At 37.3% G+C, this 17,723-nt stretch overlaps 1 protein-coding gene across 1 annotated transcript in view; it reads left to right on the top strand.

Moving 5' to 3' along the window:
* The window catches only part of SPEF2 (sperm flagellar 2), a 131,708-nt gene that overhangs the window by 28,992 nt on the left and 84,993 nt on the right, over positions 1-17,723 (top strand). Inside the window, exons 7-10 of the mRNA XM_063293167.1 lie at positions 3,714-3,915; positions 4,558-4,746; positions 6,235-6,422; positions 9,216-9,402. Of these exons, the coding sequence (XP_063149237.1) occupies positions 3,714-3,915; positions 4,558-4,746; positions 6,235-6,422; positions 9,216-9,402 (766 nt within the window). The remainder of the gene's footprint in view (positions 1-3,713; positions 3,916-4,557; positions 4,747-6,234; positions 6,423-9,215; positions 9,403-17,723) is intronic.

The raw sequence follows: 17,723 nt of genomic DNA, 5'->3' as shown, positions 1-17,723 counted from the left end.
TTGGGCTACTTCTAGTGTCTCAGCAGACAACCATTTTGCCTTCTTGGTTTTCTCTTTCTTTGGGATGTATTTTGTTGCCGCCTCCTGAACAATGCTGCCAACTTCTGTCCAGAGTTCTTCCGGGACCCTATCTACTAAGTCCAGTCCCTTAAATCTATTCTTCACCTCCACTGCATATTCCTTAGGAATATTAGTGAGCTCATATCTAGCTGATCTGTGGGTCTTCCCTAATCTCTTGAGTCTGATCCTAAATTGTGCAAGAAGAAGTTCGTGATCTGAACTACAGTCAGCTCCAGGCCTTGTTTTTACTGACTGTAGAGATGTCCGCCACCTTTGGCTGCAAAGGATGTAGTCAATCTGGTTTCGGTGTTGTCCATCTGGTGAAGTCCATGTATAAAGCCGTCTCTTAGGTTGTTGGAAGAGAGTGTTTGTTATGCAGAGTGAATTGTCTTGGCAAAATTCTATCAGCCTATGTCCTGCTTCATTTTGTTCTCCCAGGCCATACTTACCTGTAATTCGAGGTGTCATTTGACTGCCCACCTTAGCATTCCAGTCTCCTGTGATGAAAATAACATCTCTTTTAGGCGTGTTGTCCAGTAGGTGCTGCAGATCCTCATAGAACTGCTCTACTTCAGCTTCTTCAGCATTTGTGGTTGGGGCGTATATTTGGATCACTGTGATGTTAGATGGCTTGCCCTGGATTCGAATTGAGTTCATTCTGTCGTTTTTTGGGTTGTATCCAAGCACTGCTTTAGCCACTTTACTATTAATTATGAAGGCTACTCCATGTCTTCTGTGGCCCTCTTGTCCACAGTAGTAGATCTGGTGGTCATTTGATGTGAAGTGGTCCATTCCAGTCCATTTCAGTTCACTGACGCTCAGAATGTCTATCTTTAATCTTGACCTCTCACCAATAACCACATCCAATTTGCCCTGGCTCATAGATCTTACATTCCAGGTTCCAATGGTGTGTTGATCCTTAGAACATTGGATTCGCCGTTCACCACCAGCACCGTCGGCCGCTAGCCGTCCTTTCGGCTTTGAGCTAGCTGCGTCATCACGTCTGGGGCTAGTTGAGCTCATCCTCTGTTCCTCCCCAGTAGCATTTTGACCATCTTCCGACCTGGGGGTCTCATCTTCCAATGGTATACCGACATATCTCTGGTTGTACTGATCCATTTAGTTTTCACGGCAAGAATACTGGGGTGGGTTGCCATTACCTTCCCCAGGGATCGCATTTAGTCTGACCTCTCTGTCATGACCTTCCCGTCTTGGGTGGCCCTTCACGGTTTAGCTCATGGCATCATTGAGGTGCTCAAGCTCCAGCACCATGACAAGGTAACGATCCTTTGCTGAAGAGGCATTTCTATAAAAATAATTTGTTTACAAAAAGCAAAACAAAAGCAAAACATATTTTGTTTTGGACTTAGCTCTCATTCAGAGCTACCTAGCTTGGCTACATATCGGCACAGAGAAAAAGGGGAAGTAAGAAACAAGTCCGGGCAGGATCCTCCCCCCCAGGCGATTTGCATCAAGCACGTGAAAGGAGACAATCAAATACAACCTCTTCACCCGGCCAAAATGATTAGGTACAATAGCAGTCTTAATCGTTAGTAGGAAAACATCAACACTCCCCTTTTTACACTACAGATTAAGATGCAAACCAATCTTCTCTGACAACTTTATATGTCTTTCCATTCACATTACTTTACCATTATCTCCCCTTTGGGTTAACAGAAAGCTACCATTCTTCTTCCTGTGTTTTTCCAAACCTAGGTTGTTATAATTCCAAGGCTTTTTAATGTGAAATGGCTTTTCATGCAGGCTTCAAAATCAAGCCTTTGTTTTTCTGTTGATGTGAACAGCAGCAAATCCTCAACATAAATGCACAGATACATTCAGCCTTGTTTGTCCTTCTTCATATATACACAGGGATCTGCTTTTCCTTTTTCAAAACCAAAATTCTGCAGTTTTTCATCTACTTTTTGGTTCCAGGATCTAGCAGCTTGTTTTAACCCATAGATTGACTTCTGCAGTTCACAGACTAGATTCTCCCCTTTTTCATAGCCAGGGGGTTGCTGCATGTATAATCTGTGGTCTAAATCACCATAGAGAAATGCAGTTTGAATGTCATAGTGGTTAACTGACATTCCTTTCAGTGCAGCGACTTTTAACAGTAATCTAATTGATTCACCTTTAGTAACTGGTGCAAAAGTCTTGTCAAAGTCTAAATCTTTCCTTTGAGTGAACCCTTTTGCAACCAACCTTGCTTTATATTTTTGGATTTTGCCATCAGCATCACTTTTCAGTTTGAAAACCCACCTACAACCCAGACAGCGTTCATTGGGAGGTAGATTTACCAGTTTCCATGTTTTATTTTCTTTCAAGGATGCTAACTCCTGTTGCATGGCAGAATGCCAATTTTGTGCAATCTCAGGTGGTAAAGCATTCACTTGTTCTAAAGACTCAGGTTCTGTGAATATGTGAAAAGCCTTTACTGTTTCAGCCTGAAAACGTGATGGAGGAACGCCTTTATTACTCCTATGAGATCTGTGAGGTAATACAGGGCTTAAATTTTGACTCCTATCACTTTCCTGAGAAGCATCTGTCTCATCAGACAGATCTTCAGTTTGCTTTTCTGGTTTAATGTCCTCATCAGGCAAAAGATCACCATCAGCAAGTCCTTGCTGTTCTCTTGTGGTGGTCAGATGAACTGGAGAGCTAGAATTTAATCTCCCCCAGTTTTGTTCAGCAAAAGAAGTGCTTTTGCTAATTATTAATTTCTCTCCCATTATGAACCTGTAGCTCCTTTGGCTTTGTTCGTAGCCAACAAAGATGGCTTTCTTTGTTGTGGGGCCTCCTTTCCTTCTCTGCTGTTTTGGAATGTGAACCCAAGCAGTGCTACCAAACACCCTAAGATGGTTTACCTTTGGTTTCACACCATAAAACAAATGGAATGGAGTGTCCTGAATCACAGAGTTATACAATCTGTTTTGTACATAAGTGGCAGTAGATATGGCCTCTTCCCAGTACTTAAAAGATAATTGTGAATCTTTAATCATGCATTCCATCGCATTTTGCAAGGTTCTGCCCTTTCTTTCAGCAACACCATTTTGCTGAGGGGTGTAAGGGTTAGAAAGAATTTGTTCTATCCCTTTTTCCACTAGGAATCTTCTGAATTTGTGAGAAAGGTATTCTCCTCCTCTATCACATTGGAGTGCAGATACAGGCCTAGGGAATTTTCCATTTGCCCATGTCACAAAACTTTTAAATTTCTCAAATGCCTCATCTTTATGTTTTAAGATGTAGATAAATGTGTATCTTGAGAAATCATCAATGATGGTCATTGCATACCTTGCTTGTCCAAGACTTGGAGTTTTTGTTTTTGTGAGAGCAAATAACAGCCATGGGAAGGATATAAATCAGGACTATGGTGGGTGCATAGAATTATCTCCTGTTCAAGAAATGTCTTCAAATTATCTCTTAATCTGAGAAAAAATAGTAAATGATCCCAAGGCTGTCCTGTTCTTTGCTTGTGATACACTGAAGTGCATATAGTATATGCACTGATGGTGTTATAAAAATTTTATTATAATATACAATATAATATAATATTAATAATATAAAACAATGTAAGACAACAGATAGGAAGCAGTTTCTTTAATCCTTTGTGTAAAACCTGTAACACCAGATGTCCCATATTGTTTCCTTAGCATGATAAGTGCTGTAAAACAGGCACAAGAACTAGCTGTGGCAAATCCAGCCATTACTGACCTACTGAACACCTACTCGGATGATGAATATATTAGGAAAATTCAGAAACGTCTTGAGGAAGATACCTTTGCTCGAGAACAACGGGAGAAGAGGAGACGAAAGATGTTAAGAGAGCAACTAATAGCCCACGAAGCACAAGAAGTGAGTTAGATATGCTGCCTTCTGATTTTTAGATGAGGCATTGATAATGTTGTGAATTACCAGTTTGAAAAGACATTATTTTCACTAATACCTTTATTAGTGAAAATAATAAGAAAATTTTTGAGTTCTTCATCAGACTTTAATGTTAAGCATAATGGTAGATTTTAAAAAGCTAGCATAATACTAAAAGTATTAGGTCTGCGACTGTAAAAAACTAAATATGAAGGACAGAAGAAATTCTTCAAACTTAAAAATACAGCATTTTTCTAGGTGATACCCTGGTTTTAAGAGTGCATCAGGACTGTTGAGACAAATAATTCCTGATGGCCAATCCTTCTTTTTTTACGAGTAAATCTAGCAATAACTTTATCTTCTTTATCCCACAAGTCCTTGAAATAAACTGAAGCTAGTTAGCCCCCACAAGTGGTTAACTGATGGTGCTATGCAATCTGGTTCATGTTTACTTGAAAGTAAATCTCTTCCAGTTGAATTGAGTTTATTCCCAATAGCTTACTTCCAGCAGAGATTTTTCAGTTTATACCAGCTATTGTGCATTAACACACACACACACTGCAGAAACTGTACATTATCATTAACTAGATAGTTAAAACAATATTGTCACTGGTTTCTTTATTATTTTAGGAGGCATACAGAGAAGAGCAGCTTGTTAACCGACTTATGAGACAGTCCCAGCAGGAGCGGAGAATAGCTGTTCAACTGATGCATGTGAGGCATGAAAAAGAAGTCCTGTGGCAAAACAGAATTTACAGAGAAAAGCAGTTTGAGGAAAGACGCCTCAAAGAATTTCAAGAAGCTCTTGACAGGGAGGAGGTAGATATTCATTATTGTCCTTGCTGTTACTGTATTTTTCTTTTTGAATCCTCTCTTTTTAAAATAAAATCTTTACAGTCTTATCTTCTTTTTTTTTAAACACCTCCTCTGATTGCATTTACTTTTATATTTCTTTGTCTTGAAGAAATGTGGGGACCAACATTGATCAACAGCCTCAAGAAACCCATTATTTAGGAGAACAAAGCAAACACAATGCTTTTTAAATTCAGTCAAGCTTAGTCCCAGGAACTGAGTCTCTGCCACAGACTTTCAATTTGCCTGGCTGTTTATATCAGTGCTGCAGAAATACAGACATTCATTAGATGGAAGAGTTTTCTGCAGTTCAGCAATGGTAGCCCTAGCCCACAGAACAAAAGGTACATTAGTAGAAGAAAAGAGTTGGACAACATCTGCATCTGTGAAGATTGTGCTATTCTTCCATTCTTCTGGGAAAAGTTAGGGTTTTTTTGTAGTTGAGAAGAGGTTGGAAGATATGATCGATGGTGTTCACCAAAGACTCACTTCCACATAAGTAGCTTGCCAGGTGTAATAAAGTGCAGTCACCTATAAATGGTCGTTTTGAGGCCACCAGACCTTTATTTTGAAGTCACAGATACATCCACTAGAGGCCACAATTCCCTTGTGTGCCAGAGAGGTTTCTACAGATCATAGGAAGCTCTAGAGTCAGAAGGATATGTCCTCACTTAGTTCTTACACTTACTGCTTACTTACACTTACTTACACTTATTTGAAGAGCTCAAATTAAAGAAGCAATTATTGTGCATTTTGTCTCTTTATCCACTGATTATCATGATCTTCCTTCACCAATACAGTTAGCAGAATTCTAACATAGTAACAGAGTGGGGTAAAGTGGGTTAACATGCCGGTTGAGCAATGTGTTCTGTAAAGGGAGATGATTAGCAGATGAAAGTAAAGGAAGGTCCAATCAGAGAGCAGTTGCTCATGTATGCATAAGAGGCAAAGCTTATGTTGCAACCCTTGTTTTGTCATTCTGACAACATCAGATTCTGAAGATGCTCTGATGCTTATTCAAACGCTGCAGATGTTCAAGTAGATATTAAATCAATACCAGTGTTTAATCTGGATATAATCTGTTTCTGAGCTGGTATTTTTTGCTACAGCTGCACAGTGCTTTGGATCTTATTCCAAAAAGGTGGTTTTGCATACTGGAACACGAACATAGTATGTGTCTGCACTCTTTAAAGCATTAGCATCCTTTCTCAGAATCCTGTGGCTGCCTTCTGCAGCTGTTGCATGATCCCAAGAAAAGGTATGGCTGGTCTCTAAATCCTTGACTTCTCAAGGTGACATTCCTTCACAGGGCCATTTATATGAGATTATATTTATCTGGACTGTTAATAATGACAGTGAAATTTGGATAATGAGTTTTGGTGCTACATTTCACTTCAGATTGTCTTGTCTTATCAATTTGAAGAAATGGACCAGTTTTTTCCCATCTCCTTTTAGGCTCTTGCAAAACAAGAGAAAATTGAACTTGCAGAACAGGCCCTTAGAGAAAAACAACTCCATACAAAGCTTGCTGCTGAAAGAGCTGAGGCTCGCTATAAGAAGCATTATGAAATGTGCTGGGATGTCATTGAACAAATAATTGATTTAGCAACTAAAATAGGAGAATATAGAACGCTGACAAATAAGTAAGTCCCTAAATATATATGGTTTTGTTTTTTGTTTGTTCTGTTTTTTTCATTTTCTTTTTGCTATCTTGGGAAAAATGAGCAAATGTACAGAAATATACTTCAGTTTGATCCTCAGGAGTGCAAATGAGAAAACAGCAATGAAGCCTGAGCATGATTTGGGCTTGGAAACTCAGTATATAGGGCCAAATACTGTTGAGGTGTCCTCCTCCACAGCCCACCTGTGTGAGCTTGCTATGTGGAGATTTAAGAGAAAAACCACTTTCAGGTGTAACCCACTAGTTATAAAGTGCCTTTTCTTCCTAGCATCAAGGTGGCATCATCCTTGGTTTTATTTTATTTCAGCACCTTGTAAAGATCTAGTGATTCACCTACACTTTTAGTGCTAGGGATAGTAGTTGGTCTGCATCATAGTTTTCTCTAGGTTGTTTCTGTTGATGTTAGTTATTATATTCCACCATAATAGAGTGCCATGAGCTGGGTTATAAACATTGAACTAAATAAGCTATAGGACAGTTAAGGAGTGAACTCTAACCCAGGTTTCCTCAGGATGGTGCCCTTTAGAGTGAACTCCATCTCCAAGCATTTCCTGCCAGCAAAGTAGGTATGTGCATAATCTGCAACTCCATATAAATTAACATACTTTAAAGGATATCTACCATACAGATCTATTCAAAACATTTTTGTGCTATCCATCAATTCAAAAAGTTGAAGGGTTATTTCTTAAGTTGTGCAATTAATACTCAATGTAATATTAATACAAGTTAAACAATACCAGACAAAGTACATTTAGTTGTTTTTGTGATGAGACTGTTCTATAATTGATGAAAAATGGGTATCCTTCCAGGCTAAAATAGAAATTTTTGCATCCATGAAAATGCAGTATCTATTACTGTTGCTCTCCTGTTCATTTCCAAATCATTGATACATAATTCAAAAGATCATAAGAATCTATGAAAAAAACAAGTCTTCCAGAATAAATTAATGTGTGGAATAACTTCAGTCCAGAAACAAAACTTTATAGTACATGACCAAATCATATGAATCAATGTTACATTTTGAATTCCACATCTCCAACAATTAACTGAATCATCTGTTTCTTTCTAATCAGACATAGAAGTGTCTAATGGACTTAAAATAATACCTTTGTTGAATTAAACTTAATTTTAAATCTATAGAAATGTGACATCTAAATGCCGAAATGGACTTCCATTGAGATTCGTGTACCAGATAATCCAGTGTCATATTTTATGTCTTCTTGTACTCCTGAGTATCTCATTTAGTGAATATTAACATTCATCTAGGGGGGGAAAAGCCCAAACTGTTTTAGGCTTATTATTTATAAAATAACTGGTTAAATCTTCTAGTATTACAGGGAAGCACAATAATAGCAGATGTGTTTATGCTCAACAAGTCAGTGCATGTTTTCAAATAAAAATAAATTGTATCCTCTCAGTAAAATGAAAATAGTTCCAGATGAGACCATCTGTTTTTTGGTCATTTATTGACCAATCCATCCATTTCACTGGAGCAATGGATCAGATATTTCTGATCAAATTCTGATTATTTTCCCCCATACACATATTCAGAATAATGTCCCTTATATATCTAGGAATAATTTTCTTAAGTGGAAAATATTAAGATTAATCCTTGTCAGACAGTATATATGTCCATTCCAATACTGAATCCCAGATCTAATTGAGCTTAACTTGGATTGATCCAAACTTAGTGGCTGCTTCTTTTTGATACTGTAAAAGAAAAGTGGAGATATTCCTGGCCAGAGGGAAAAATTAGAGCATGGATGAACATACAGAATAGTGGGGTGTCTGTTGCCTCGCTGTTCTGCTTACCATCTTTATCTGGAAGGATGATGACCCTGAATTTCAGATGATCCTCCCTCCAAGAAGAGTAGATTGACACGCGCTCTCTCTCGAGAGGCAAACAAATGTTTTGTGCAATATCCAGATTCCCAGCTTATCAATTCCAGTTGAAATCAGTTTTAGAGATTTCCCCCAGCCAAATATATGCAAGTTTCTTTTTCTGTATATGTATGTGTGCAGGTGGGTATATTGTATCTGACAGAAGCCACACTCCAAAACAGGAACAGAATGAAAAAAATAACAGTTGAATTAATAATCATTGATTAACATTAATTGCCTGTAAAAGAAGGTATCACATTTATAAATCTCATCCATGTTTGCTTTAACAGCAGTCTCACATACACAAGCCACTCTCAGGCCCAGATACAGACCAGTTTACAGACACAAGACACATATTCCTTTCCCTCTTTTCAGCAGTAGCAGCAGGAAAGAAAAAAAGGGGGGTATGAAAGAGAAAGAGAGAAACAAAACTGGATCAAGATGAGGCTGAGGCAAAGATGAGAGGAAAGAAGAGAGACTGAAGTGTTGTAAAAAGCATCACAATTCACTAGGCAATCAGTCTTTCCCAAGCTGCTACTCTTAAAAGATATCCATACATTTTAGCAATGATATCTGTAGTTACTTCAATTTCCTGCCCATTTGATTGTTTTCAGCAGCTTGAGTGTAAAATGATATCCCAACACATACGCACATGCACGCACACACACCAACTGCCAAGTTGATTGGAGGAAAAAATGATCTTCCTGATGTATACTCGAGCCATTTTGTGTAAATATGATTTATCTGCTATATCTTCCTCTTTTCAAAGTAATTTCTTACATTCCATGTTTCATTTTACCATTGATCACTGCCGTTGATGAAAAGCATGTTCCCTTCGTTCTGCACACAATTTTGTTTTCCTTGCTTTCCACAGTTTAATTCCTGCAAAGCTAATGCGTGACTGGAAGGAACTCTTCTTGAAAGGAAAGCCAATTTATGAGCAAGCTGACATCGACCAGTTGCCAGCAAAGCCGACTCCAGAACAATTAGTAGAACTGGACAAAATTAATTTGCTAGATGAGAAAGATTATGATGAATATAAGGTACTCCCAACTGGTATGGCCTAGTGGAAGAATATATAGCTCATAAAATCATTGTTCGTGACTACCATCTTTGTTCTGTGATTGATGCATGATTTCACATTAGCATAATGAGCATTTTTGCAGTTAAACGTACTTCATGCGCCATTTTTCTAGGATCTGGCAGTGCCTTGATTCACTGCCAGTCTGGATGGTTATACAGTCACAGTCCATTCTGTGGCCCCCCATAAGCAATAACAGTAATATGCAAAAGCTCCAAGATCGTGATAAACTATTACATAAGTAGAAAGTAAACTGTAGTACATTGCACTGTGCTAGACAATGTTAACACAAAGTAATCCACAAAACCTGATGCAAAATAAACACTGTCTGTCACTGAATGAGTAGTCTTCTTTCATACAAAACAATTGGTATTTTCTAGTACAATTCTTGTTATTTTAAGAGCAGTCAATTTCAATGTCTTTATTTTTATAAGACAGTTCTCAGAATTAGTTATCGTTATCTCTTTTTAGGAATCTTTAAAGAGGTAGAGTTCTAGCTAAGTATATATTCCCTCTTTGCCCTCTTTTCAAAAGCAGACATGATTAAATAATTGAATTCTGAATATTTGCATTGTCTGATATCCATTCTTCAGGTCCTTATTTTCAGATTCCTCTATTTTCAGTTTGACTGCACTGAGAAAAAAGTATATATATTTGGGTTGGGTTTGGATTTTTTTCTACCAACTTATTTGAACTTTGAAAAACCATCTTCATAAATAGCCTGTGTGTTTATTTTTTATCTTGTTTGGGAAATGAAACCACATTTATATGTTCTTTTTCTGCCCACATCCTGAACACAATTGGTACATTTTATTTTCACCAAGTTGTAAGCCTTACTTTGGGGTCTGTGCGGTATTTTTGTCTTAACACAAAACAATTTAGCTTCTTTCTAATTTCTGAAACTGAATGGTATTTTTTTGTTCATACAATAGATTATGTATTTGAACAAAGATATCCTATTTTGTTCATTTAATACAAACATCAGGGTTACTGTGATATATTCCCAAAATGCTTCTGCGTTAATCTATTACCATGACATTGCTCCAGTGAAATGGATGGGTATATTATGGCTGTTATCTTCAGTGGAACTAAATTGCAGATTTCAGCATGATCCATATATTACCAGTATGGTAGAGTTGCTGGTTTCCTTCCAGTAAGATGCCAAAAGTTGAAGTTAGCACTGGCACATACTGATCTAGGCAGGAACCACATTAGTGCTGCCTGTATCAGAAAGGTGCAACAACAAATGGGCTCATGCTAATAATGTGAGTGCGGAAAGCATGGGACCATGCCTTGTGAAAGTAGCAGCTGCACCAACTGGTAAATATACATCAAGTCTTTATGTGTAACCTATTTATACAGAAAGAGAAACTGAGGTCTGTGGACAGGTAACATACTTCTAACTTTCAAGACATTCTTTATTTTAAAGTGTATGAATTATTTTCCCCAATGTAGCACTTTATAGTAGGGCTATCTTACCTGGCTGCAAAAACCTAGGTGACCACTAGATGACTGCACAGAGTTATTGAAAAACCTGAGTTTGCTTCTATCTAATGGTCCAGATAACTACAGCCCAGATAAGGTAGCTCTACTTATAATCCATTTTACTGATAAAGATGTAAGTGCCTGATTAGAGGATCACAGGCAATAAGTGGATTGGCTTCCAACAGGAAGTAGGCCTGTACGTATTAAGGCTAGTCAGCGTGGAACAGCTTCTTCCTGTGTACTATAGCTAATGTACTGTTTTGAATAGACAAAAATAATTGTGATTACTTTGTACAGAAATGATCACATCACGCTACTGCCACAGTCATTTGCATCAACCATCTTTTAAAACATTCTCAGCCTAGAAGTTTCAGTGTTTGTATAGTCAGGTCTGAAAGATTCTTCCTATTTATTTAGTGTTTTATCAATCCATAGGATTCCATAAAAGAAGGGGAAATTAATGTAGTTGCATATGCAAGGACATTGTGCTTGTTTTTTTGCAAATTTTATTAAAGTGCACTTGGGGAAGAGGGAGGAGGAAGACATGAAAAAAGTGTGCACCCCATGGCATGCCCCAAATTGCAAAATTGGGTGTTAGTTGACCATATAATCTTCAAACTTGGCAGTCAACTGTTACTATTACCATGGTCGAGGAAGGAACACAGTTTGGAGAAAAAAACCTTGGTTTTTGTGCAGGAAGATCCAAATTAAATCTCTGGAGTCTCTCAATAGAGCTCAGAAAATTTCCTATCTCAAACCGCATAGAATAATTGTGAGTATCACTTCTACGGAAGAGACACTGTTGAGCTGGATGAACTAATGGTCTGCACGGATGCAAGACCACTTCATATACAGTATTCCTTTTCTCTTTGTGCAGCACAGTACAGAATGCATTTAGTACAAAAATAGCACTAAAATAGAAATGTGGTTTTGTGCTATTTGAAATCTTGATGCCACAGATTACTTGCTTGGAAATGTAATCTTGAGGAGTCAGAGGGCTCTTCTAGAGCCAGATTAATGGCAAAAACTGAAGAGAGATATGGCTGTGCAAAAGTGCAAACAAAGCAGTCTCTTTGCATTGATAAACAGTTACATCTTTTGCAAGGCTCAGGTGGCTGCTTCAAAAGCTGCTCCTAGTTGTCTTAACATACTTTGCAAAACAACTGCCCAAGCCTTGCATAAGCCTTGCAACTGCTTTAATGGTTCAAAGTGAGATGCTTTGCTTGTGCTCCTGCTCATTCTTGAAGCATTGCTTTTCTGAGCCCTAAACAGTGGTTACTACTAAATACATTCAAGTGTAGCATCAAAGCAATCCATTTGATGAGAATTCTTTAATATGATTGCATTAATGAACATTAAGGAATTGTAATGCCTGGAATGTCATGACATGCTGTTTTCAAAGTAGTATTTTAACTTGAGATTTTTTTGCTTTGTTGGTTGCTGTTTTTGGCATTTTAGTGTTTTTAATCGTATCTCTTCCTTTCAAAGTAGCTTTAGTTATTTTTAAAAAGCTATTAGCTAATAATAATAATAATAACAATGGGTTGCCTTCCAGCTAAATTGGCTCCTTTTGACATTGTTGGCAAAACTTAGTCATAATTTGTCCCATTGATTTTCATGGCAACTAAGTACATCTGACTTAGTTTCATTCTAGTCTACAGGTTCATCATCTGCAGAGTGACCCTGAAGGATCTCCTATAATCTACAGTTTTTCTTCAGTAAATCCTACAGAAAACAATTTAGTAAATATAGTTCCAAACATTAGTAGGCTGCTAACTATTTCTGCATCCTCCAGCAGCCTTCTTACTTCCTTCTTTTCCAGTTGCTTGCATGGAATTACCTGTAATCACTTGCATGCAATTTCTGGTCATCTCTAATTACAGACTAGTGTTTAAATTAATAGCAGCTAATCTGATGTCTTCCAGACATTTTGGATTACAATTCCATAGCCCCTTGCCATTGATATGCGGTTTAGGCTGATGAGAGCTGAAAATCAAAGATCTAATAGCCGTAGGCTGTCAACTCCTGATGTAAATATAAGACTGAGTTAAATATAGTCAGAAAATGTTGGGATAATCTTTGATGAAGTTCACTCAGTGCACTTCAAATATGCCAACTGTATACAGCCAGTCCTGGCTTACTGCCTCTCCAACAGCAAATGTAAGTTAAGTATAGGCTGTTCATGTGGTAGGTGTTCATTTTAAAAAGCTAATTTAGGTGGGGGTGGGGGGAACAGGGGAAACTATTGCCATATTATTATATATCTTTATAGCCCAAAGTGCTACTTGGCCATATTTTCAGTTGTGTACTCGATTGTGAACTAAGAAAGCATGGCTGTGTCTTGTGTAAGCATATACTTACCCTACAAATAATGCTCATTTTGATTCAGGAGATACTGTTCCAATTCCATGTCAGTCACACTCTTTCTGATACCTGTTTTCCCAATCCTAACCAAGAAGATACTTGGTGAGGGAAATCTATCGCGTGCTGACACTTTGCTTTGAACAGCTTTGCAAAAATGATTAGTGTTCTTAAATATATGAAGCTTTAAACAATGTTGATGCTGAATGCTCCTCCCCTTCTTCCTGCTTCTTCATGCCTTGTTTTCTGGGTTTGCTAATAGACATTCATGATCTGAATGAAATAGGAAATTGTGGCTTAATACAACCCATACTATTTGCATCAAAGCTATTACGAGATGGTTTGAAGGAGCAGAGGTCTATAAGGAGGTGCACTTATTTCTCATTTATGAAGCCTCATTTGATTGAGCTCAGCCATACCTCATGTTTCTATTATGCAAGCTAAGAGTTGTAAGAAAGAAAAAGCTTTGTGCTCCCTTCTCCATGATTCTTTTCCCATTGTGCAGCTGGAGCCACGTACTGGATAATTTCTCTTTCCAGTTGAACTAGCAGGCATGGTTTTAATTTATTTATATTACTCTGTGGTGAAAAAAAGTTGCAGCTGGTTTCTGCTGTTAGATTGGTGGGAAAACGAAACATTTTGAATGTAACAGCCAGCTATGATTTTCCTGAGTCAGAGATTGACTTAGAGCTAAGCAGACTCACAAAACTTAAATCTGTTCCTTCAAATATTATTTGGAGATCTACAAGAAAGACTCAGAAATACCATTTTTTAAATTAACTAGTGATGTTGATATATACTAGTGATGTTCTGTGCCTAAAGGAAAAGTCAGGCACTACATATATTCTCTGATATTGTGGCATCAGTTAACACAATTTGTATTGCAACTCAGTTTAATTTGTTCTGTGCAGTAAGCCATTGTGCAATGCCCAGAATTGATGTGGGATAAAAGCAATGCAGAGTAATCTGTAGCTATTACTTCCTGTGATTTGGAAACTATACTTTTGTTGATACAGCCTAAAACTGCATCTGCTTTTTTGTATTTGCAACTATTTCATTTGTAATTACTGTACCAAATCTTTTTCACAAGTACAATTACCAAGCCAAGTGTCCCCAGCTTTTAGCTGCACATTTGATTTTTGTTTCTTAAGTGAAGTATTTTGCATTGGTCTCTGTTAGCATGAAATAAATTTGAACCTTCTTTCTATCTCTAGGATGTTAGTTGTCCCACCCAATATTTTGTCATCTGCAAATTTGATAAACATTTCTTCCACATCTTCCTCTAAGTAATAAATAAAAACGTTGAAGAATACAGGGTGAGAACTGAATGTTGTGACACACCCAATATCTTCCTCAAATCTGACAAGGAGCCATTTATGAGTAATTTTTGAGTACAGTTTATAGCCAGCAATGTTTCCATTTAATTATCATATCTAGTTCACTCTTAAAAAGCTCTCTAAACAGAATTGCATAGGAAAATCTGTCAAATCTCTAACATAATACCCAACAAAAAGTTTTAGACCAACAAGACTTGTTCTTGACAAATCGATGCTGACTTCTTGACAAATCCATGCTGACAATGACCACATTGTTTTCAAGGTACTTACAGATCAATATTATTATGATCTGCCCTAGAAATCTTCCTAGGTGTCAAATACTGGAATGTAATTCCTCAGATCTTTCTTTTTCTGCTGTTTGAAGAGAGAAAAAACATTTGATTCATCATCTGATACTTCACCAGTTCTTTAGGAGTTTTCAGAGATTTTTGAAAACATCAAGTTTTGGCCAGACCCTCAGTTTCGGCCTTGGAAATTTAAACTAATTCAGAGTAAAAACATGTTTCCCGAGCATGCTTTTATTAGTCTCAAATTTCAGTCCTGCTCTTCATAATTTCTTGTGGAACATACATTCTTTTTCTTGGAGATGACTGAACCAAAATAAGAGTTGAATAGCTCTTTCTTTCTTATCTGTTAGCATATTGTTATCTTCACTGAGGAGCTACTATAAAACTTTGTTTTGTTTTAAACATATTTAAAAGAACTTCTGTGGTGGTGGTTCTTAGCATCCTTCAGGATGCTCAGGTCCTTTAGACTTCAGATTTTCTGACGCTATTCATCCATCCATCCAATTTATATGTCCACTCATCTATCCAAAGAAACTCTGGATGGCCATAAAACTTGGATTACAGGTAGTCTTCATTTAGCAACTGACTCATTTAGCAACCATTCACAGCTACAACAGTGATGAAAAAGTAACTTTGTGACCAGTCCTCACATTTATGACCTTCACAGGTCTGGAAAGCAAAGAAAAGCTGAAGTAAAATCATAAAATCATGTTTCACTTAGTGACTGCTTCACCTTATGACCAAGTTGCCAGTCCCAATTGTGGTTGCTAAATAAGGACTTCCTGTAATAAGTAAAATGCCTATAGTTCTGAGTTACCTGTATGCACTCTTCCTTAGAGACTTCTTTTTTTAACCTCCTATATGTGTCCTTTTTTGTTTTCAGATCTTCACTAAGGTGTAACCAGCTTTTTCTCTTACAAAAGTGTCTTTCTTTCCCTCCAAGTTTTAAGATAATTGCCTCTCTCAGCCTGACATGCCCAAAGAGTAGCAGAAGGAATTTCAAATACTGTATATTCTTAAGGTTAACAGAAGTTAATAGACTCTTCTCCCTCCTTTTAAAAAAATTTCCAGGGGTTATTTGTCAAAGCACAAACAGCAAAGAGACTTGAGGTATCTCAAAGACAACTTTATTAAGGTATAAGCTTTTATTGATTACTGTCCAACATCAGATGAATGATTTGTCCTGCTTTGGCAAGGATGTTTGTGTGTATTCCACCTTTGGCTCATTATTTACATTTGGCTACATCCAATGTTAAGTGCCAGGATTTATATTCATGCAGTGGGGTTGTAGAGAGTAAGGAAGATTACCTTGACAGAGATATGCAGGCTCTGTTGCCTAGGCAAAAGGGGCTGGCATATCTCCATCAAGGTCACCTTCCTTACTCTCTACAGGTCTCCCCACCTTCTTTTTCTTCATTTTCCACACATCTTCAGAAATTAAGTCTGGGAAGTCCCCTGGTCAGAAATTAAGAAAAGCACAGGAGATTTTGAGCAAGAGAAAGTCTATTTTGTCAGGAATTTCCATTGTGTTGGCAGAGTAGGTGTAGTCTGCAACCCTTTATTTTTCTCAACATCCATGCTCAGGGAAAATCTGACAATGCAGGTTGCAAAATATTTTAATAACCTGTCATTTCCTGAAACACAGTATTGGATTGAGAAGCTATTTTCTTTTGTTAGTGAAACTGAAACATTTATGAGTGTTTTGTTTAGACATGGGAAAACATAATTCAGTCTCACTGTCTAGTGCAACTAAATAAAAGTGTTTCATGCTTTGAAACTTTGAATGAAAATGCATGGGCTGATATCCAGTATCTGAGCCACTGAACAAGTATCTGAGCCATTATGCTTGTAGGATACCACCATTCATGGAAGCAGAAAAAAGTGAATTTCACCAGTTCCTTTTTCTGCTACAAAGCAGGAATGAGAATCCATAAAAATTGCATCTTTCTTTGTTCTTCCAATTTCAAGCTTGTTCACAAAATTTTCAAATTAACAATATAAGCCAATCCTAGTAAATTGAGATCCAAGTTAATAGCCAAGACAAAAATAAATTATGTCATCTTTGAAGATTAGAAGCAAAAGTAAAGTTTCTGAGAACCAGTGTTTAAGACAGCCCATAAGGTCTGTACTTTTTGAAAAAAATCATTTTCAAGCTTTCTAGTCATGTTGGGAAGAATGAAAAGATGTTCATGTTTCCAACTGATACTAACTACAAATCACATAGATCTTTAATATTGATAGTATCAGTAATAAGAACAATCTTTTTCAATATGGTTTATTTTCAAGTGGCTAATCTATGGCAGCCTTCTTCAACCTGATATCCTCCATAGGTGCTGGACTTCAACTTCTGTAATTCTCAGCCAGGATGGCCAACACATATATGTTGCAATACATCTACAGTACCACTGAAGTCCAAATCAAGTTTGCTAGTGATAACAGCAGGAATAAGTCAGAGACATAATTTATGTTCTTAAGGTAGAGTTCCTGGTAAGACTTAGCTCAGATTATTTTGGTTTAAATGAGCAGTGTGAATTTGACTATAGAAGAAGACTGAATAATAAGCAAACCAATAAAAACAGACACATAGACTGATATTTCATTCCTGAGTGCTCGGATTCTGGGGGTAATCTATGCATCGCATAGGCATTTGGCAATTCCATGTTTTCTTCAAAGTAATCCAGGTTGTGGGAGGGCCACTGCTTTATAGAAGCCACACTGGGGAAGGTGAAATTTATTACATAAGCAAACCTGTTACTTATTATGGATGAAAAAAAATAAAGCCATGGTCATAGGTTTCCCGTATAATACACACTTAATACAGTAGCTCATAA

Source organism: Candoia aspera, chromosome 2 (assembly GCF_035149785.1).
Source record: "Candoia aspera isolate rCanAsp1 chromosome 2, rCanAsp1.hap2, whole genome shotgun sequence".
Classification (NCBI taxonomy): domain Eukaryota; kingdom Metazoa; phylum Chordata; class Lepidosauria; order Squamata; family Boidae; genus Candoia; species Candoia aspera.
This window is presented reverse-complemented; position numbering and strand designations above follow the sequence as displayed.